The following is a 23,059-nucleotide window of genomic DNA, read 5'->3' as shown; positions in this document are numbered from 1 at the left end:
AGTCTCCCTCTGTCGCCAGGCTGGAGTGCAGTAGTGATTGGCTCACTGCAACCTCCGACTCCCGGTTCAAGTGATTCTCCTGCCTCAGCCTCTGGAGTAGTTGGGACTACAGGCGCGTGTCACCACACCCAGCTGATTTTTGTATTTTTAGTAGAGATGGGGTTTTACCGTGTGAACCAGGCTGGTCTGGAACTCCTGACCCCATGATCTGCACGCCTCAGCCTCCCAAAGTGCTGGGATTACAGGCGTGAGCCACCGCACCTGGCCTATTTTTATTTTTTTGAGATGGAGTCTTACTCTGTCACCCAGGCCGGAGTGCAGTGGCATGATCTGGCCATATTTTTTATATTTTGAGACAGGGACTCTCTCTATCAACCAGGCTGTAGTGCGGTGGTGCGATCATAGCTCACTGCAGCCAGCCTTGACTTGGGTTCAAGTGATCCTCTGGCCTCAGCTTTCCCCATACCCTGCCCATGGTCATTTTTAGGTAAAAGATGCTTGTTACATAACTTAGGTGTCTATGACATTGTACTTGGTGCTAAAGTGACTATAAATGATTTAAAAGTTCCTGTCTGGGTGCAGTGGCTCGCACCTGTAATTCCAGTACTTTGGGAGCCAAGGTGAGTGGATCACTTGAGGTTGAGAGTTCAAGACCAGCCTGATCACCATGGAGAAATCCTGTCTCTCGTAAAAATAAAAAATTAGCTGGGTGTGGTGGCGAATGCCTGTAATCCCAGCTACTTGGGAGGCTGAGGCAGGAGAATTACTTGAACCCAGAAGGCAGAGGTTGTGATAAGCTGAGATTGCGCCATTGCACTCCAGCCTGGGCAACAAATGCGAAATTCTGTCTTGAAAAAAAATTTTTTTTCTTTTAAAAGTTCCTCCCTGTTGGGAATTTACAGTCCAACTGTGTAAATGTCTTAAGGATCATTTGGTTGCATGTGGTGGCTCAAGCCTGTGATTCCCGCACTTTGGGAAACCATGGCTGGTAGACTGGTTGAGCCCAGGAGTTAAAGACCAGCCTGGACAACATGGCAAAACCCTGTCTCTACAAACAAATACAAAAAATAGCTGGGTGTGGTGGTGCATGTGCTTGTAAGTCCCAGCTATTTGATTGGTTGAGGCCAGGAGGTCAAGGCTGCGATGTGCTGTGCTTGCACCATTATGCTCCAACCTGGGTGGCAGAGGGAGATCCTCTTTCTCTCACACATACACACAAACACACAAATAAATACAGTGAAATTTCATATTACCCATGTTTGCAGAGTAGGAGATACAACTAGGCTTCATGAGGCCCTACATACTTTTGTCTTTGTGGGGGTCCTTTCCCCTGTAAAAATATTAGATATTATATTTCACAGGCTGGGCAATGATGGCTTATGCCTGTAATCCTAGCACTTTGGGATGCCAAGTTGGGTGGACCACCTGAGGTTCGGAGTTCGAGACCAGCCTGACCAACATGGCAAAACCCTGTCTCTACTAAAAATACAAAAATTAGCTGGGTGTGGTTGTGTGTGCTGGTAATCCCAGCTACTTCAGAGGCTCAGGCAGGAGAATTGCTTGAACCCCGGAAGCAGAAGTTTCAGTGAGCTGAGATTGCTGTGTTTCGCCCAGGCTGGAGTGCAGTGGCTCAATCTCTACTCACTGCAACTACTGCCATCCAGGTTCAAGCAATTCTCCTGTCTCTGCCTCACAAGTAGCTGAGATTATAGGTGCGTGCCCCCGCACCAGGCTAATTTTTGTGTTTTTAGTAGAGACAGGGTTTCGCCATGTTGGCCAGGTTGGTCTTGAACCCCTAGCCTCAGGGGATCTACCCGCCTTCGCCTTCCAAAATACTGGGATTACAGGCGTGAGCCACCTAGCCTGGCCAAAAAAATTGTTTTTCTTTTAAAGAAGAGGTCTTGCTCTGTTGCCTAGGCTGGTCTCAAACTCCTTGCCTCAAATAATCCTCCCTCCTCAGCCTCCCAAAGTGTTGGGATATAGGCAGGAGGTGCTACATTCAGCCAAGTTACTTACTGAGAAAAGGTTTTGGAGTGAGAGGGAGCAGTGGAGTTGATATTCTATATGAAGGTTGTTGGTAGCAGGAATGGAAAAGGACGAACAGATGTGCATGCTTCTGCTTTCTTAGAAAAGAAAATACCTTATGCAACCACTGTTTTAAACTTGAAAAGAGTCCAGATTCCTTTTCTTTTTTTTTTGAGATGGAGTTTCTCTCTTGTTGCTCAAGCTGGAGTGCAATGTGATCTTGGCTCACTGCAACCTCCACTTCCTGGGTTCAAACTACTCTGCCTCAGCTTCCTGAGTAGCTGGGATTATGTAAGGTCCAGCCCTAGAGGGTTCTGTGAGCCCCTTTCTGCTGGGGTGGAGATGAGAAATTGTAGAAATAAAAGACACAAGACACGGAGATAGAGAACAGAAAGTTTGGGCCCAGGAGTCCATCGCTAACCAAAACTCGGAGTCCAGCAGTCATCCCTAGTGTCCTTATACTCTGACTTTTATTGAGTACAAATGCTGGGGCAGGGAAAGTAGGGTGTGGCCTTGGTGGTTGGAGACTGGGGGCAGGGTAAAATGGTGTGGCAGTGATGGGGTCAAGTACATCAGGTGCCAGACAGGTAGGGGCTCAGGAATTTTCCATAGCCGAGAAGAGGTAAGGGGCATAATGCATCAACAATTTTTCCATACTTGTCACAAAGACGTTAAGATTTACATTACTTTTACTGATTAATTCTTACAAGAAAAAAGGAAGCAGGTGCAGAAGCAGATCATGAGATTGACATGGAATGGTGACCGCTGAAGCACAGCATCACCTAGAGACAATTAAGCCCCTGGTTGTCTGCAGGCCTGCCTGACAGTGGCAGACCTACTTGCAAGAGCTTGGAGAAGCGGAGTTTTCTACTAACTCCTCCGGGAAGGAGACGTCTCAGATATTTTGGATGGCTCCTTCCCTAGCTGGCTAAACAGCGGTGCTTTCCCAGCACAGGCACTGCCGCTCAGCTGAGGCGCTCTTCAGCAGCCCTTACAGGGTTGTGACAGAGGGCTTAAAGCGGCTTGCTTTAGGGTCATTCATTTCACAAGGTCGCTCCAGGTTCACACTTCCAACCTGAGAGGCATTAGTAAATGAATTAAGATCACCTATGAATAACTAAGATTACCTATGAATAACAACTACTAAGGTTATATTTCTAATTACTTTCTTCTTCATTGTTTTTATGGAAATAGGCTGAGGCTTTTGGCTCCTGCCTCAGCACTTATGGGGTCTTCCCCCTACAGGATTATAGGCATGCGTCACCACACCCGCCTAACTTTGTATTTTTAGTAGAGATGGAGTTTCACCATGCTGGTCAGGCTGGTCTCGAACTTCTGGGCTCAAGCAATCCTCCCAAAGTGCTGGGATTACAGGCATGCCCCACTGCGCTTGGCCCAGATTTCTTAACACATTGATTCAAATATACAGCCCACTTTCTAATTCATGTTACTTCTTTATGGCCACAATATACAAAAGCTGGCAATGTGTTATTCTCTTTTAAAATATTTAAATATTCAGCAAATATTTGTGGAAGATCTACTGCAATGTAGACATTGAGGATATGATAAGAAATGAGATAGAGTTCCCACCATGAACCAACCTGTAGTCCAGTGGAGGAACCAGATACTGACATCACTGTGTGATTAGTGCCATCAAAGGGGAACTATTGGCGGGTAGGAACATACTAAGAGGGGGCATCTCATGAACTCTTGGGGAGTCAAGGTGGGTGACTAGCTAAGACCTGAAGGATGAGATAGCTAAGTGAAGAGATTGGTGGAGTCTGAGGGCAGAGCAGATAGTTTAAGTAGAGGCCCAGTTAGCTTAAATAAAGGCCACATTTGGCAAAATACTGATAGTCCTAGAATGGGGGTAGGAGAATGGAAGGAAGTGAAGGAAGGACTGACCTGGCAGATGAGACAAGCAGGGTCTTAAATGGTAGGTTTAAGAGGATGGACTTTATTCTAAGAGCAGTAGGGATCTTCTGAAGGGGGATTAACTTGGTCTGATTTGTATTTTATTTTATTTATTTATTTTGAGATGGAGTTTCGCTCTTGTTACCCAGGCTGGAGTGCAATGGTGCAATCTCGGCTCACTGCAACCTCTGCCTCCTGGGTTCATGCAATTGTCCTGCCTCAGCCTCCTGAGTAGCTGGGATTACAGGCACGCACCACCATGCCCAGCTAATTTTTTGTATTTTTAGTAGAAACGGGGTTTCACCATGTTGACCAGGATGGTCTCCATCTCTTGACCTCGTGATCTACCCGCCTCGGCCTCCCAAAGTGCTGGGAGTACAGGCTTGAGCCACCGCGCCCAGCCTTATTTTATTTTTAAAAAGACTAGAGACAGTCTTGCTGTATTGCCCAGGCTGGTCTTGAACTCCTGGCCTCAAGCAGTACTCCTGCCTCAGCCTCCCAAAGTTTTGAGATTATAGGCATGAGCCACCATGCCCAGCAGATTTGTATTTTAATATGATTTCTGTACATACCAGTTATGATCTGGTCAGGATTTATGGAAACAAAAATTTACTTGTTTATTTTCCTTTGTTTTTTTTTTTTTTTTTTGAGACAGAGTCTTGCTGTGTTGCTCAGACTGGTGTGCAGTGGCGTGATCTCAGCTCACTGCAACCTCTGCCTCGTGGATTCAACCAATTCTGCCTCAGCCTCCCGAGTAGCTGGGATTACAGGCATGTGCTACCACGCCTGTCTAATTTTTGTATTTTTAGTAGAGATGGGATTTCCCTATCGAACTCCTGACCTCAGGTGATCCGCCCATCTAGGCCTCCCAAAATGCTGGGATTACAGGTGTGAGCCACTGCACCTGGCCTCCTTTGGTTCTTAAAGTAATCTTTTATGTGCATGAAGCTCATATTACAGAGTTTTCTTCTCTCCCTCAGCCTCCCGAGTTACTGAGATTATAGGCACCCACAACCAAACCCCAGCTAATTTTTGTATTTTAGTAGACATGAGGTTTTGCCCTTTTGGCCAGGCTGATCTCGAACTCCTGATCTTAAGTGATCCACCCGTCTCGGGCTCCCAAAAGTACTGGAATTACAGGTGTGAGCCTCTGTGCCTGGCTGATAACCCTAATTTTTAATGTGCATTTAAATTTCAAGATAACCATGGAAAAATTGATCTATCAGTGAGCAGCTCCGTTCTGTGAACCCAATTCTTTTTTAAAGAAGCCTGCTGAAATATTCAATGGATTATTCTCTTTTGTATCCAATAGGAAAGAAAAGGAACAGCCAAAGTGGACTTTTTGAAGAAGATTGAGAAAGAAATCCAACAGAAATGGGATACTGAGAGAGTGTTTGAGATGAATGCATCTAATTTAGAGAAACAGACCAAGTGAGTAATAATAGTTTGTGAAGTTTTACACGGTATATTTCTAAAACTGTTGGCTTTATAGTGCAGAAACAGCTTGGTGCAACCCATAAGGCAGATTGTATTTATAATGCCTGAAAGAGGGTGAAGGAGGTGACTTTTTTTTTTTTGAGAAAGAATTTTGCTCTGTTGCCCAGGCTAGAGTACAGTGACCCGATCATAGCTCACTGCAACCTCCACCTCCCAGGTTCAAGTGGTTCTCCTGCTTCAGCCTCCCAAGTAGCTGGGACTACAGGCTCATGCCACACGCCTAGCTAATTTTTATATTTTTAGTAGAGACGGGGTTTCAGTTTATTGGCCAGGCTGGTCTTGAACTCCTAGCCTTGTGATCTGCCCATCTTGGCCTCCCAAAGTGCTGGAATTACAGACGTGAGCTACCGTGCCCTGCCATAGGTGAGGGCACTTTTTGCATATGAATTAGAATCTTTTTTCTTATGGGATTTTTAAAGATTTCTTTTTCTAAATAAAGTTTTTTTTTTTTTTTAAGACTGCAGCATATTTTGACAAAGAAGGATGTTTTGAGATTTTTTTCTCTTGCTAACTGATAAAAAGAAATGATTCTTATACTCATAATGTTTATTATCTCCAAAGACAGAAAATGTAAATTTTTATGTTTTTTCTTAACGAGTAAACCTAATGCTTGTAAAAATATAAATGCTGAAGATATGATTTCATAAATACTGCATTGCCTTGATGCTAAAATAATACTGATTTAAAGACAAACATAATGACATGATATTTGGGAAAAACAAAAACAAAGTAACTCCCCCAAACAGTGCCACAATAAATATATGCATCGATTATAGGATATATTCCAGATTTGTATATGTTGATATGTAAGAAAATGTGCTTTTTTTCAAAGGGAATAAATACAGTAATAAAAACAACAGTAATAGTAAGTTAACATTGAACACTTACTGTGTGCTAGCAAATGTAGCAAGTTTTTTACATGTATATTCTCATTTAATCTTCTTTTTCTTTAGTCTTGCTCTGTCATCCAAGTTGGAGTGCAGTGGCACAATCATAGGTTACTGTAACCTCGAACTGCTGAGCTCAAGCAATCCTTCTTCCTCAGCCTCCCGAGTAACTGGGACTACAGGCATACACCCACCATGCCTGGCTAATTTGTTTTTTCATAGAGTCAGGGTCTTGCTATGTTGCCCAGGCTTCATACTCCTGGCTTCAAGTTATCCTTCTGCCTTGGCCTCTCAAAGCTCTAGGATTATAAGACATGAGCCACTACTCATGGGCTCATTTAATCTTTTATTTATTTATTTTTTTGAGGTGGAATCTTACTGTGTCGCCCAGGCTGGAGTGTAGTGGCACGATCTCAGCTCACTGCAATCTCTGCCTCCCGGGTTCAAGTGAGTCTCCTTCTCAGCCTCCTCAGCTGGGGTTACAGTCATGCACCACCACACCTGGCTAATTTTTAATTTTTATTTTTAGTAGAGACAGAGTTTTGCCATGTTGGCCAGGTTAGTGTTGAACTCAAATGATCCACCAGCCTCGGCTTCCTAAAGTGGTCAGATTACAGGCATGACCCACTGTGCCCAGCCATAATCTTTTTTTTTTTCCCCCTTTGGAGACAGAGTCTGTGGTGTCACACAGAACCTCTGTCACCCGGGCTGGAGTGTGGTGGTGTGATCTGAGCTCATTGCAACCTCTGCCTCCCAGGCTCAGGTGATCCTCCCACCTCAGCCTCCTGGGTAGCTGGGACTGTAGGTACACACCATTACACCCAGCTGATTTTTCTATTTTTAGTAGAAATGGGGTCTTGTTATGTGGCAGAGGCTAGTCTCAACTCCTGGGCTCAAGTGATCTGCTCACCACAGCCTCCCAAAGTGTTGGGATTACAGGTGTGAGCCACTGGGCCCAGCCTTTTTAAAAAACTCTTTTATCAATTTTTGCTGTCTTGCCCAGGCTGGTCTTGAACTGGGCTCGAGCAATCCTCCCACTTTTGCCTCCCAAAGTGTTGGGATTACAGGTTTTAGCCACTGTGCCTGGCCCATCTTCTCAATATTATTTAAGAGTAACAACTTTTCCAATTTCTCTTTTATAGCTGAGAAAACTGAGTCACAGAGAGGCTCAGTAACCAGTTCAAATTTACATCACCAGGAATTGACTGGGCCTGGGCTCGTTTTAAGGACTTTCTGATTCCAAAGTCTTTTCTCCTTGCTTATTTAAGCTATATTCGAATGGATTTTTTTTAAGAGAAAAAGAAATTGCTGTAGTACTGTCTCTGGTGTTATACTTTAAGCTATAATTTGAAGCTTCTATTTGCTTCTCGAAGTTTGGTCAACTTTAAGGTAATTTAAAATAACTAAAAGTGAACTGAAAAAGCTGCTTTGTTTAGTGAAAGAGAGTTCACTAAATTCAGTGTATGCCGTAACACTGAAGAAATATAATGTGAACTGAAGAAGGCAAATTGCAGAAGTCTGTATGAAGTATGCCATTCTTGGTATAAAGCTCCTAAGTGAGCGAAACTAAATGATAAGTTGTTTAAGGGTGCTGGCAGGTATGCAAACTATTCAAAAACAAGGGAATGGCAAAAGCAAATTTCAGAATGTTGGTTATCTCTGGTGGAATAGTAGAGAGGAAACAGGTAGTTTCAGTGGGTTCATAAGTCAGAAGGTGTATTTACAAGTGTTCATTGTATTATGCTTCATAACATATTATGTATGCTAGATATACTTCATAAGAAAAAGCAATACAGGCCAGGCATGGTGGCTCATGCCTGTAATCCCAACATTTTGGGAGGACAAGGCAGGAGGACTGCTTGAGGCCAGGAGTTTGAGACCAACCTGAGCAACATGGTGAGAACCCTGTCTTTACAAAAACAACTAAAAAATTGTTAAAAAGAATATAATATAATAAATAGCTTTGAAGGATGCTTTTAAAGTGCATCTACTACATATGTAATATTGAAGATGTTTTATATTACCTGAAGGACTTTGAATTGCTTTATATATATCTAGTGTCTAGTGAAAACAAATCTTATTTTATCAGTAAAATGTTAAGTTAACCAAGGTTCATAAAGGTATTAAAGAATTTTTTTTTTTTAGTATATTATCTTTTTTTTTTTTTTGATACAGTATCTCACTCTTGTCCAGGCTTGAGTGCAGTGGCACAATCTCAGCTCACTGCAACCTCCGCCACTTGGGTTCAAGTGATTCTCCTGCCTCAGCCTCTTGAGTAGCTGGGATTACAGGCATACACCACCACGCCTGGCTAATTTTGTATATATATATATATATATATATATATATTTTTTTTTTAGTAGCGACAGGGTTTCTCTATGTTGGTCAGGCTGGTCTCGAACTCCCAACCTCAGGTGATTTGCCCACCTTGGCCTCTCAAAGTGCTGGGATTATAGCCGTGAGCCACCGTGCCCAGCCTAGTTTTTGTATTTTTAGTAGAGACAGGATTTCGCCATGTTGCCCAGGCTGGTCTCGAACTCCTGGCCTCAAGCAGTCCACCAGCCTTGGCTTCCCAGATTGCTGAGATTAGAGGTGTGAGCCACCATGGCCGACCTAGTATATTTTCTTTACTCAAGTATATATATATATTTTTTTGAGATGGAGTTTCTCTCTGTTGCCCAGGCTGAAATACAATGGTACGATCTTGGCTTACTTCAACCTCCACCTCCTAGGTTCAAGCGATTCTTCTGCCTCAGCCTCCTGAGTAGCTGGGATTACAGGCATCCCACCACCACACCTAGCTAATTTTTTGTATTTTTAGTAGAGATGGGGTTTCACCATATTGGCCAGGCTGGTCTTGAACTCCAGACCTCAGGTCATTCGCCCACCTTGACCTCCCAAAGTGCTGGGATTACAGGAGTGAGCCACCATACCTGGCCATTACTCAAGTATTTTAGCTTAAATTAAACCTCTGATATTTGTTTTAAGGCTATGTAATTCTTTTTTTTTTTTCTTTTCCTTCTCCTTCTTCCTCTTCCCAAGGCTATATAATTCTTAATAGCCACCTATAAATGTCTTATTCTTTATAAATCTAAAGTAATTTTCAATTTTAGAAAGTTTTCAATTTCTTAATTTATAAATTTACTTTTAAATATTGTAAAAATAACTAAACTTAAACAAGCATTTCCTTCATCCCACTTCCTTAATGTACAGGAAATTTAACATTTATTCTTCTAAACGTTCTTTTTTATACTATTGTTTTGCAGCAAGGGCAAGTATTTTGTAACCTTCCCATATCCATATATGAATGGACGCCTTCATTTGGGACACACGTTTTCTTTATCCAAATGTGAGGTAAAGTTTCCCTATGTTTGCTATAATGGGGAGGAAGGTGTTTAACAAATATCATTTTGAAGAAAATGGCATCTATAGAATTTATTATTTCCTGTTAAGAGGACTTAGAATTCCTTAAAACACAATTTTTATATTTAAGTAATTTTTTTTTTTTTTTGAGACAGAGTCTTATTCTGTCGCCAGGTGCCAGGCTGGAGTACAGTGGCACAATCTCGGCTCACTGCAACCTCTGCCTCCAGGGTTCAAGCAATTCTCCTGCTTCAGCCTCCCGAGTATCTGGGACTACAGGCGCATGCCACCACGCCCAGCTAATTTTTGTATTTTTAGTAGAGATGGGCCAGGATGGTCTCCATCTCTTGACCTCATGATCCGCCCACCTCAGTCTCCCGAAGTGCTGGGATTACAGGCTTGAGCCACCGTGCTCGGCCTTAAGTAATTTTTATATTTAATTTTCCTGTGCTGTGTGTGTATGTGTGCAAGGGTCTGGGCATGTATGCATATTCAAAAGCAATTCCTACGTTGTTGAGTTTTGGAATGCCTAAAGTGTAACTGGCATTCTAAAGGAGGATGTGAAGAAAAAAACTACACTAACTGTTTTGTGTGAAAAGTTCACATTTTCTATTTGGCATTTAAATTTGCAATTTCAATTTGATTTTATTTCTGTAGTTTGCTGTAGGGTACCAACGACTGAAAGGAAAATGTTGTCTGTTTCCCTTTGGCCTGCACTGCACTGGCATGCCTATTAAGGTAAGATTGCTTATAGGATTGGTTTCTACTCTTTCTAGTTTGGAACAAATAGTAATAACCCAATTCAAGAGCTTAAAATACGATTTTCAAGTATTGCTACTTTAAAGTATGAAATGAGTTGAATTTATTATAATGAAAATTAATTTAAAATTGAAACAACATTTGAAGAAGTGCTTAAATAAAGGGCACCCATTACAGTCTAAGTGATTACTAAGTTATTTTAATGTCTTTTGGTTACCTTATATATTTATGTCCGTGTTAGAATTAGGTAATAACTAATTCTATTTTACTGAAAAGAAAAATGTACGGCCATTGTGCATTTGTGACATATGTAATATGCTGGCATAAAATAATAAACAGTTGTATCGTATTTTGATCATTTTTGTAAATATCTTCATTTGCCTTAAGTTTGTACTTTAAATAATTCTCAATGAAGAATAGGACAGAAAAGTAGAGTTGAAAGGATTCCCTTAATGTAATAGGATTAGGAAATTTAAATCCTGTTTCTGTTTATTCTCCAACCTTATATTTTATTTTCTTGTAGTCCAGGCTGCAGTGCAATGGTGCAATCTCGGGTCACTGCAACCTCCTTCTCCTGGGTTCAAGTGATTCTTCTGCCTCAACCTCCTGAGTAGCTGGGATTACAGGTGCCCACCACGATGCCTGGCTAATTTTTGTATTTTTAGTAGAGGTGAGGTTTCACCATGTTGGCAGGCTGGTCTTGAACTCCTGACTTCAGGTGGTCCACTCGCCTTGGCCTTCCAAAATGCTGGGATTACAGGCGTGAGCCACTGCACCTGGCCTTCTCTAGCCTTTTATTTTTAAAAATATCAATCCTACAGAAAGTGGAATGGTAGTAAAATGAACACTCTCCACCCTTCACCTGTAGTTACCAAGTGTAAACATTTGCCATGTTTGTTTTAGTTCTGTCTCTCAATATGAATGCATGCACACTTTTCTCTTTCTTTTTTTCCTTTTTTCTTTTATTTAAGATGGAGTCTTGCTCTGTCGCCCAGGCTGGAGTGCAGTGGTGCAATCATGGCTCACTGCAACCTTTGCCTTCTAGGTTGAAACAATTCTCCTGCCTTGGCGTCCCAAATAGCTGGGATTACAGGCATGCGCCACCATGCCTGGCTTTTTTGTACTTTTAGTAGAGATGGGGTTTTGCCATGTTGGCCAGGCTGGTTTTGAACTCCTGACCTCAGGTGATCTGCCTGCATCAGCCTTTCAAAGTGCTGGGATTACAGATGTGAGCCACAATGCCTGGCCCTTTGCTTTTTCTGTGAACTTCTTGAAAGAAAATTGCAGACATCATAACATTTTACTGCTAAATACTTCAGCATGTATTCTGAGAACAAGGGCATTTTTCTGCATTATCAGAGTCCTGTTATCCCCTTCAAGAAATTCAACATTGATGTTATGTTATCATATTTATCTAATCTGTAGTCAAATTTCTGTAGTCTCAAAATATCCTTTCCATCTGTTCCCCTCCTCTTTTTTTTTTTTTTTTTTTTTGAGACAGAGTCTTGCTCTGTTGCTCAGGCTGGAGTGCAGTGGTGCAATCTTGGCTCACTGCAACCTCCGCCTCCCAGGTTCAAGTGATTCTCTTGCCTCAGCCTCCTCAATAGCTGAGATTATAGGTGCCTGCTACCATGTGTGGCTAATTTTTTTGAATTTTTAGTGGAGACAGGGTTTCATCTTGTTGGCCAGGCTGGTCTTGAACTCCTGACCCCAAGTGATCCGCCTGCCTTGGCTTCCTAAAGTGCTGGGATTACAGGCATGAGCCACCACACCCGGCTGTTTTTCGCTTTTTATTTTGTAGAACACACATTGAATTTAGTTATTCATTCTTTTCATTATCTTTTAATTGTTTTTTGTGATATCGATGTTTTTGAAGTCTAAGCTAGTTGGTAAGTCCCATAATATGAGTTTTTTTATTGTTTCTTCATTACTAGGGTTGGGCTTAATATTTTGACAAGAATATTTCATTGGTGAGGTATAAACTTCCCATTGTATCACCTCAAAAGCATATAAAATGGTGGTTTGTCCCATTTTCGTGAAATTGTTAATCCCTGTCAGATTTCTTTATTCTTTAGGATACTTTTCTGCCTATAAAATTAAAAAGTAAGGCTGGGCATGGTGGCTCACACGTATAATTCCAGCTCTTTGGGAGGCTGAGGCGGGTGGATCACCTGAGGTCAGGAGTTTGAAACCAGCCTGGCAGGCATGGTGAAACCCTGTCTCTACTAAAGATGCAAAAATTAGCTGGGTGTAGTTATAGACATCTGTAATTCCAGCTACTTGGGAGGCTGAGGAAGGAGAATCGCTTGAACCTGGGAGGTAGAGGTTGCAGTGAGCTGAGACCGGGCCATTGCACTCCAGCCTGGGCAACAAGAGAGAAACTTCATCTCAAAAAAAACAAAGGAATTAAAAAGTAATGTATAGGATAACACTTTGAGAGCCTGTGAATGTCCTGTTACTAAAAACCCAGTGGTTTTAGTATCCTTTAATCATCCTTGCCTGTTTTAATTATTGTATTAGTGGCTGAAATTCTTCTAAATATAAGAGCCTTTTCTATTAAAAATTTTTTTAATTCTTTTTTTCTTTTTTTTGAGACGGAGTCTCGCAATCGCCTAGGCTGGAGTGCAGTGGCACGATCTCAGCCCACTGCAATCTCCGCCTCCTGAGTTCAAGCAATTCTCCTGCCTCGGCCTCCCGAGTAGCTAGGACTATAGGTGTGTGCCAGCATGCCCAGCTAATTTTTTTGTATTTTTAATAGAGACAGGCTTTTACCATGTTGGCCAGGATGGTCTTGATCTCCTGACCTTGTGATCCACCCGCCTTGGCCTCCCAAAGTGATGGGATTACAGGCGTGAGCCACTGCGCCCAGCCACTTCTTCATTTTTTATTTTTCTCATAACTTTAATAGTGTTTACTTGGTGTCATGTTTGTTTTTGATAGTGGACACATAATATAATTGTTAAGAGCTAGGGTGGAAAGTCTGGGTTTAAGTGTTTGTTCTGTAACTTTGCTAGCTGTAAAACTTTGGATAAGTCACTTCATCTCTGTTTTCTGGCTTAATGCGTATCCTAACTACTTGATAGGCTTGTGATGATAACTAATAGAGTATCTGTGACAGTAATTTTTAAATTGAGAAATAGTGTTATTCAAAATGAGAACATATTATGTTTTCTATATCTTTATACATCTAATATATACAGTATAGTATACTACATTGAATATTGTGGGTGTTGAATAAATGCTTGTTGAGTAAATGAGGTAAAATACGAATTTATAAATGAGTGAATTTTGAGGTACATGATTTATATACTTTTTTTTTGAGACATCAGATTCATTCTCACTTTGTCGCCCAGGCTAGAGTGCAGTGGTGTGATCTCAGCTCACTGTACCCTCGACCTCCTCAGTTTAAGTGTTCCTCCAACCTCAGCCTCCTGAGTAGCTGGGCTTACAGGCATGTATGTGCTACCATACCCAGCTAATTTTTATATATAGTAGAGACATCACGTTGGCCAGGCTGATCTTGAACTCCTGAGTGCTGGGATTATAGGTGTAGGCCACTGCTGCCAGCCTCCATTTCAGTTTTCTGTAATGGATCCATATATGTATCAATATATTGCAAAAAATGTCAGAGTTGGTTTTAGTTGGCAGTAAAAATAGTAAAAAACTGAAATTGTGTCTACCTTGAATTTTGAACTTCGGTATCTCTTAATGTTCATTGTAGGCGTGCGCTGATAAGTTGAAAAGAGAAATAGAGCTGTATGGTTGCCCCCCTGATTTTCCAGATGAAGAAGAGGAAGAGGAAGAAACCAATGTTAAAACAGAAGATACAATAATTAAAGATAAAGCCAAAGGAAAAAAGGTTTGATGGTGGTTGATATTTATGTTAGTTGAAGTTTTATATTTTTCTGATTTATATGTGCATTCCCAGTACTAGCATGGTATCTGACACTTAAAATATAGTAGATGATTTTTAAAAAGTATCAAAGCAAAAAATTATCTTTCTTTCTTACTGCCTTTTTCTTCTTTCTGAACTAATTTTAGATTCACGGAAGAGTTGCAAGATAGTCTAGAGATGTTACATCTTTTATTTTTTTGAGACGGAGTTTCGCTATTGTTACCCAGACTGGAGTGCAATGGCATGATCTGGGCTCACTGCAACCTCCGCCTTCTGGGTTCAAGCACTTCTCCTCCCTCAGCCTCCCGAGTAGCTGGGACTATAGGCGTGCACCACCATGCCCAGCTAATTTTTGTATTTTTAGTAGAGACGGGGTTCCACCTTGTTGACTAGGATGGTCTCGATCTCTTGACCTTGTGATCCACCTGCCTCGGCCTCCCAAAGTGCTGGGATTATAGGCGTGAGCCACTGCGCCAGGCGGAGATGTTACAACTTCTATAACTATGATACTATTTTTCAAATTAAGGAATTAACATTAGTACAGTAGTATTTACTAAACTACAGACTTTTTAGATTTTACCAGTTTTTTCACTAATTTTCTTTTCTCTTCCAAGGTCCAATTCAGGATCCCACATTGCAGTTAGTTGTCCTGTCTCCTTACTGTGTTTCCTTAATCTTTTCTGTCTTTCATTTTCTTCCACGACCTTTACTCTTTTAATGAATACTGGCCAGATAATTATAGATTATGCCTCATTTTGTTTGTCTGATACTTTTTCATCGTTAATCTAATGAGATCATTCGTTTGGAGGAAGACTATTAGAGAGGAATTTGTCCTTCTCAAATATTAGGAAGTATGTAATATTAATATGTCATCTTATTGGTGATGTTAACATTGATCATTTGGTTAAGATGGTGTCTGCCAGGTTTTTCTTCTATAAAGATTTTGTTTTTCTTTTTGTAATTAATATATATTTTGGGAGAGATCTTTTGAGGCCATAGAAATAATACTGTGTTTCTTTTAAAATATTTGCTCATTAATTTTAGCATTCGTCAGTGGATCTTGCCTGCAACAGTTATTACTGTGGTGTTCTAACGGTGATTTTCCATTTTCCTCATTCTTTCTACATTTGTTATCTAGAATTCTTCTGAAAGGAAGAGCTGTCCTTTCTCCCCCACTTACTCTATCCTTTCTATGTCATGTGGATTCATGGATACTTTATTCTTTAGGTTATAAGCCAATACCATTGAGCTTTTTGTTTTTTAAGAGATGGAGTCTCACTATGTTGCTGGCCTTCAGCTCCAGGGCTCAAGCTGTCCTCTCACCTCAGTCTTCTGAGTAGCTGGAACTATAGGCTTGTACCACTGTGCCTGGCTACTATTGGGTTGTTTTTTTTGTGTGTGCATGGTTGTTAACAACACCATAATTTGTTTTCAAATTGTTCTTTTTTATTAGAATAAAACTAGAATAAATAAATTGTTCTAGCTTTGGCCATTGGGAGTTCTTTTAGCTTGGCTCCTATGACCATTAGACATTCTGTCATCTTCCTTTGTTCAAAGCACTTTCTTTCTTTGTGGTGTCATAAGCTGCTCCAGGCTTATCTTATATTTTCCATGAGTCAACCAAGGAATCAACTACTTCTCCAAGGTTTCTTTTATTGAAGAATGATATTCAAAAACTAAGGTCTGAGTGCTGGGTGTGCTGATTGCCTGGGGTATCACTGCTTCTAGGCACTCTCAGTGGAAAGAGCAAGGAAATATATTTATGTCTGCTAAGCCATGTATATACACATCTGTTTCTATTTCTTTATCTATTTTTATGTATATTAAAAAACAAGTTTATACTCATACCCCTGGCTCCATCTTAGCACCATGGGGCTCATTCCAGCATTTTCCCTTGGCTAATTGTGACTTCTTACTACAATAGTGAGCAACTCGGCTCTCATTACCTATAGTATATTTATTTATTTGTTCAATCCTAGTCTACTAGTAAAGTAGTTTCAGAATTGCCAACCCAATATCCCTGGGAGAAACAGTTTTACCGACTAAAGTACAATGTTTGTGTGTAATTCTTTTTGTCTTTAGAATCTTATTAACACACTGTTTTCCAAAACTGCCTACCTCCTTTCTTCCCTCTCCCTTTAATGTGGGTATATCATACATTTGTAATGCAGTTAGATAGATTTTTCACAGTCTGCATTCCACCTTAGGTTCTTCCAATATCTGGTTAAATTTTTTTTTTTTTTTTTGAGACAGAGTCTTGCTCTGTCATCCAGGCTGGAGTGCAGTGGCTCAATCTCGGCTCACTGCAACCTCTGCCTGTCAGGTTCCAGCGATTCTCCTGCCTCAGCCTCCCGAGTAGCTGGGACTACACAGGCACATGCCACCATGCCTGGCTAATAATTGTGTATTTTTAGTAGAGGCAGGATTTCATCATGCTGACCAGGCTGGTCTTGAACTCCTGACCTTGTGATCCGTCCACCATGGCCTCCCAAATTGCTGGGATTACAGGAGTGAGCCACTGTGCCTGGCCTCATTCTGGTTGAATTAAAAAAAATTTACATACCATAAAATTTGCTCTTCTTTTTTTTTTTTTTTTTTGAGAGAGTCTTGCTCTGTCACCCAGGCTGGACTGTAGTGATGCAGTCAGTCTTGGCTCACTGCAACCTCTTCCTCCTGGGTTCAAGCAATTCTCATGCTTTAGCCTCCCAAATAGCTAGGATTACAGGTGTGTGCCACTGCATCAGGCTAATTTTTGTATTTTTAGTAGAAATGGGGTTTGACCACATTAACCAAAGCTGGTCTTGAACTCCTGGCCCTCAAGTGATCTGCCCACCTTGGCCTCCCACAGTGCTGGGATTACAGGTGTGAGCTACTCTACCTGGCTGAAAATTTCCTATTTGTAGTATATAGTTCTATGGGTTTGAAAATGCCTGGAGTAATATTCCTACTGGCACTGTACCATATAGAGCAGTTCTGTTGCCCCCCCCCCCCAAATTTTCTTATGCTGCCTCATTATAGTGTTAAAGTTTAACCAAATTTCTTACCTTCAACTTCTGGCATTTGGTTGTCTTTTTGATATTCATAATTACTGGAAAAGGAGGAAAGTCTTGTGAGTAGCCTCTTTATAGATAAATAAGGTACATGTTGTATTAGGATAAAGGAAACAGAAGATTTGGTACTGAGATCTTATCTTCATGATGGGTAGTTCTTTATGCAGCCATCCTTATTGCTGCCAGTGTATTGGCGGATATCCTGGCTATGCAGTTTGACAGACTAAATAGTACAACTAATTTCTTTAGTGTTCTGATGTATCAGCAGCATTATTTTAGAATTTAAAAAAATTACCAAATGGGATTATTGACTTAAAATTACTGTGGTTCTGGATGTTAGGCAATTTTTGGTTATTCCTTTTTTATTTTTAAATCTTGGGTCATTTTCCTGGAATATTGATTATTCTTTGATCAAGTTTATTTTTGTCCATTATTTTCAGAGTAAAGCTGCTGCTAAAGCTGGATCTTCTAAATACCAGTGGGGCATTATGAAATCCCTTGGTCTGTCTGATGAAGAGATAGTAAGATTTTCTGAAGCGGAGCATTGGCTTGATTATTTTCCGCCACTGGCCCTTCGGGATCTAAAGAGAATGGGTTTGAAGGTATGTCTTTAAAGAAAATATGAGGAAAGCATTTACGGGCATGCGCTGCTTTATTGTGCTTTCCAGGAATTGATTGTTTTTTATAAATGGAAGGTTTCTGGCAGCTCTTCGTTGAGCAAATCTGTTGGTACCATTTTTCCAACAGCATTTGCTTAATTCATGTTACATTTTGGCAATTATTGTAATATTTCAAACTTTATTATTATCTGTCATGGTGATCTATGTTCAGTGATCCTTGATGTTATTATTGTAATTGTTTTAGGTTGCCATGAACTATATCCTTATAAGATGGCACACTTATAAGTAAGATGGCATTACTTAATTGGTAAATGTTTGGCCAGGCACGGTGGCTCACGCTTGTGGTCCCAGCACTTCGGGTGGCTGAGGTGGGTGGATCATGAGGTCAGGAGATTGAGACCATCCTGGCTAACACTGTGAAACCCCATCTTTGCTAAAAATACAAAAAAAAAATTAGCTGGTCGTGGTGGCATGTACCTGTAATCCCAACTGCTCGGGAGGCTGAGGCTGGAGAATCACTTGAACCTGGGCGCCAGAGGTTGCAGTGAGCTAAGGTAGTGCCACTGCACTCCAGCGTGGGTGACAAAGTGAGACTACGTCTCAAAAAAGAAAAAGAAAAATTGGTGTGTTTTGACTGCTCCACTGACTGGTTGTTTCCCTCTTTCTCTCCTTGGCTTTCCCTATTTTCTAATAAACAACAATTCTGAAATGAAGCCAGTTATTAATCCTATAATGGCCTCTAAGTGTTTATGTGAAAGGGAAAGTTGCATGTCTCTCACTTGAAGTAAAAAGCTAGAACTGATTAAACTTAGTGAGGAAGGCATGTTGAAAGGCAAGATAGGCTAAAAGCTGGGCCTCTTGTGCCAAGCAGTCAGTTGTGAATGCAAAGAAAAGTTCTTTTTTATTTGTTTCTTTTTTGAGACAGAGTCTCACTGTGTCGCCCAGGCTGGAGTGCTGTGGTGTGATTTCAGCTCACTGCAACCTCCACCACCCGAGTTTAAGCTATTCTCCTGCCTTAGCCACCTGAGTAGCTGGGATTACAGGCATCTACCACGCCTGACTAATTTTTATATTTTTGGTAGAGGTAGGGTTTCATTGGTCAGGCTGGTCTTGAACTCCTTACTTCAGGTGATCCACCCATCTTGGCCTCCCAAAGTGCTGGGATTATAGGTGTAAGCCATGGTGCCTGGCCCAAAGAAAAGTTCTTAAAGGAGATTAAAAGTGCTTCTGCAGTAAACACATGATGATGAGAAAATGAAATGACCTTATTGCTGATATGAAGAAAGTTTAGTCTGTATAGGTCAAACCAGCCATGATAGCCTAATCCACAGGAAGGCCTTAACTCTTCAGTTCTGTAAAGTCAGAGAGATGAGGAAGATGCAGAAAAGTTGGAAGCTTGGAAGCTAACAGAGGTTGGTTCTTGAGGTTTAAGGAAAGAAACCATTTCCATTAATATAAAAGTACAAGGCTCATAGCATAATCATTGAAATTTAAAAAAAAAAGTGCAAGGTGTAGACTGGGTGTGAAGGCTCATGCCTGTAATCCCAGCGTTTTGGGAGGCTGAGGTGGGTGGATCACCTGAGGCCAGGAGTTCGAGATTAGCCTGGCCACCATGGGGAAACCCCGACTCTACTAAAAATACAAAAATTAGCCGGGTGTGGTGGTGGGCTCCTATAATCCCAGCTACTTGGGAGGCTGAAGCAGGAGAATTTGCTTCAACCCAAGAGGCAGAGGTTGCAGTTAACCGAGATAGTGCCATTGCACTCCATCCTGGGCAACAAGAGTGAAACTCTGTCTAAAAAAAACAAAAAAGGCCGGGCGCGGTGGCTCAAGCCTGTAATCCCAGCACTTTGGGAGGCCGAGGCGGGAGGATCACGAGGTCAAGAGATTGAGACCATCCTGGTCAACATGGTGAAACCCCGTCTCTACTAAAAATACAAAAAATTAGCTGGGCATGGTGGCGTGTGCCTGTAATCCCAGCTACGCAGGAGGCTGAGGCAGGAGAATTGCCTGAACCCAGGAGGCGGAGGTTGCGGTGAGCCGAGATTGCACCATTGCACTCCAGCCTGGGTAACGAGCAAAACTCCATCTCAAAAAAAAAAAAAAAAAACAAGAAAAAGTGCAAGGTGAAAGAAAATGCTGTTGGAGAAGCTGCAGCTAGCTTCTACATTTATTTAGAGGATCTAGCTAAGATCATTGATGAAAGTGGCTATAATAAACAGCAGATTTTTCAATGCAGACACAACATCTTTCTTCCAATGAATAAGATGCTGTAAGACGTCCATAGCTAGAAAGAAGTTAGCATCTGGCTTCAAAGAATGGTCTTGTTAAAGGCTAATGTGTCTACTGACTTTAAGTTGAAACCAGTGCTCATTTACCATTTTGAAAATTTTAAGGCCTTTAAGAATGATGCCAAATCTGTCTATGCTCTATAAATGGAAAAATAAAGCCTGGGTGACAGCACATCTGTTTACAGCATGGTTAGTGAATGTTTTAAGCCCACTCTTGAGACCTACTGCTCAGGAAAAAAATTTCTTTGAAAATATTATTATTGTTCATTGACAATGCACCTAGTCACCCAAGAGCTCTGATGGCGATGTACAAGGAGATGAATGTTTTTATGCCTGGGAACACATTTATCTTGCAGTCTATGAATCAAGGAATCATTTGACTTGGAGGTCTTATTTAAGAGATACATTTTATAAGGCTATAGCTGTCGTAGATAGTAAATCCTCTGATGGATCTGGGCAAAGTAAATAGAAAACGTTCTGGAAAGGATTCATTGTTGTAGATGCCATTAAGAACACTCATGATTCATGGGAAGAGGTCAAATTATCAACATTAACAGGATATGGAAGAAGCTGATTGCAACTCTGATGGATGATGTTGAGAGGTTCAAGACTTCAGGGGAGGAAGTTACTGCAGATGTGGTAGAAATTGCAAGAGAACTAGAATTAGAAGTGGAGCTTGAAGATAAGCCTGAATTGCTATAATCTTATGAGAAAACTTGAATGGATGAGAATTTGCTTATTATAGATGAGCAAAGAAAGTCGTTTCTTGAGATGCAGTCTCCTTCTGGTAAAGGTGCAGTGAACATTGTTGAAATGACAACAAAGGATTTTGGATATCACATCAACTTAGTTGATAAAGCAGTGGCAGGTTTTGAGAGGATTCACTCCCAATTTTTTTTTTTTTTTGAGATGGAGTTTCATTCTTGTTGCCCAGGCTGGAGTGCAATGGAGCAATCTTGGCTCACCACAACCTCCGTCTCCCAGGTTCAAGTGATTCTCCTGCCTCAGCCTCCTGAGTAGCTGGGATTACAGGCATATACCACCATGCTGGGCTAATTTTTTTTTTTTTAAGTAGAGACGGAGTTTCTCTATGTTGGTCAGGCTGACCTTGAACTCCCGACCTCAGGTGATCTACCTGCCTCAGCCTCCCAAAGTGTTGGGATTACAGGTGTTAGCCACTGTGCCTGGCCCACTCCCCATTTTGAAAGTTCTGTTGTGAGTTAAATGCTGTCAGACAGCATTGCATGCTGCAGAGAAACCTTTTGTGAAAGGAAGAGTCAATGGATGTGGCAAACTTCATTGTTTTCTTATTTTAAGAAATTGCCATAGCCATCCCAACTTTCAGTAGCCACTTCTCTGATCAGTCAGCAACCGTCAACATTGAGGCAAGACTCAACAGCAGCACTAAAATTACAACTCACTGAAGGCTCAGATGATTATTAGCATTTTATAGCAATAATGTATTTTAAAATTAAGGTATATACATTGTCTTTTTAAACATAACTTTATTGCATGCTTAATAGCATTCAATGTAATATAAACATAACTTTTATATGCTTTGGGAAATCAAAAAATTTGTGTGACTTGTTTTGTTGTGGTGGTTTAGAACCAAACCCACAATATTTCTCAGATATGTTTATATATTTGTGTGATTATATGAGATTTGGACCAACTCTTAATTTTAGAATAATATATTTGCCCTGTATGCCACTAAAGAATTAGTACTGTTATTGTTAGACTAGAACCTAACATTGCTTATGGGTTTTTTTTTTCTTTTTCTTTTTTTTTTTTTTGGTGACAGAGTCTTGCACTGTCTCCTGGGCTGGAGTGCAGTGGTGTGATCTCAGCTCACTGCAACCTCCACTTCCTGGGTTCAAGCAATTCTCCTGCCTCAGCCTCCCAAGTAGCTAGGATTACAGGTGCCCACCACCATGCCTGGCTAATTTTTTTTTTTGTATTCTTAGTAGAGACAGGGTTTCACTGTGTTGGACAGGCTGGTCTGGAACTCCTGACCTTGTGATCAGCCCACCTTGGCCTCCCAAAGTGCTGGGATTACAGTTGTGAGCCACTGTACCTGGCCTGCTTATGGGTCTCATAAGCAATGAAAACTTTACTATTTGTTGAATTAGAATATTTGTTGAATTTTTAGAAAATTTCTAAAAATTTTCTTAATAGTTGATCTAATTCTAGGTTAGAAGAATAAATAATTGATTCATAGGAATTCTTATTCTTACAAAATTTTCATATTGACTTATTAGCAATTAGTAGAAAGGAGCTTTATTCAAAGAATATGAAGAAGCCTAAATTTAGCTTGAATATTTAGGAATACATAAAAGTAGCATTAAATGTTTCTTCTTAATTTATTATAGCTTCTATATGTTTGTCAATATGTAAATGTATTTGCTTAAAAACATACTTTTAATAAATTAAGGTAATAATTGTGATATACTTTTAATAGCAGAACTTGGGCCAGGAATGGTGGCTCATGCTTGTAATCCCAGCACTGTGGGAGGCCGAGGCCGGTAGATCACAAGGTCAAGAGATCGAGACCATCTTGGCCAACATGTTGAAACCCCGTCTCTACTAAAAATACAAAATTAGTTGGGCTTGGTAGCACGCGCCTGTGGTCCCAGCTACTCGGGAGGCTGAGGCGGAAGAATCGCTTGAAACCAGGAGGCTGAGGTTGCAGTGAGCTGAGATTGAGCCACTGCACTCCAGCCTGGTGACAGAGCAAGACTCCGTCTCAAAAAAAAAATAG

General features: G+C 40.9%; 1 protein-coding gene across 7 annotated transcripts in view; it reads left to right on the top strand.

Moving 5' to 3' along the window:
- LARS1 (leucyl-tRNA synthetase 1) overlaps nucleotides 1–23,059 on the top strand; it is a 74,335-nt gene that overhangs the window by 1,096 nt on the left and 50,180 nt on the right. For 4 of the 7 annotated variants that reach the window (XM_008987086.4, XM_002744322.7, XM_078362305.1 and 1 more), the window contains exons 2-6: nucleotides 5,252–5,370; nucleotides 9,590–9,677; nucleotides 10,344–10,424; nucleotides 14,167–14,304; nucleotides 17,831–17,992. In XM_008987086.4, the coding sequence (XP_008985334.4) occupies nucleotides 5,252–5,370; nucleotides 9,590–9,677; nucleotides 10,344–10,424; nucleotides 14,167–14,304; nucleotides 17,831–17,992 (588 nt within the window). The remainder of the gene's footprint in view (nucleotides 1–5,251; nucleotides 5,371–9,589; nucleotides 9,678–10,343; nucleotides 10,425–14,166; nucleotides 14,305–17,830; nucleotides 17,993–23,059) is intronic. The other 3 variants (XM_078362324.1, XM_078362321.1, XM_078362315.1) reach the window with 1 other exon arrangement.

The sequence above is a fragment of the Callithrix jacchus genome, chromosome 2, assembly GCF_049354715.1.
Source record: "Callithrix jacchus isolate 240 chromosome 2, calJac240_pri, whole genome shotgun sequence".
NCBI lineage: Eukaryota > Metazoa > Chordata > Mammalia > Primates > Cebidae > Callithrix > Callithrix jacchus.
Note: the sequence above shows the minus strand (reverse complement) of the source record. Positions and strands in the feature narration are given on the sequence as shown.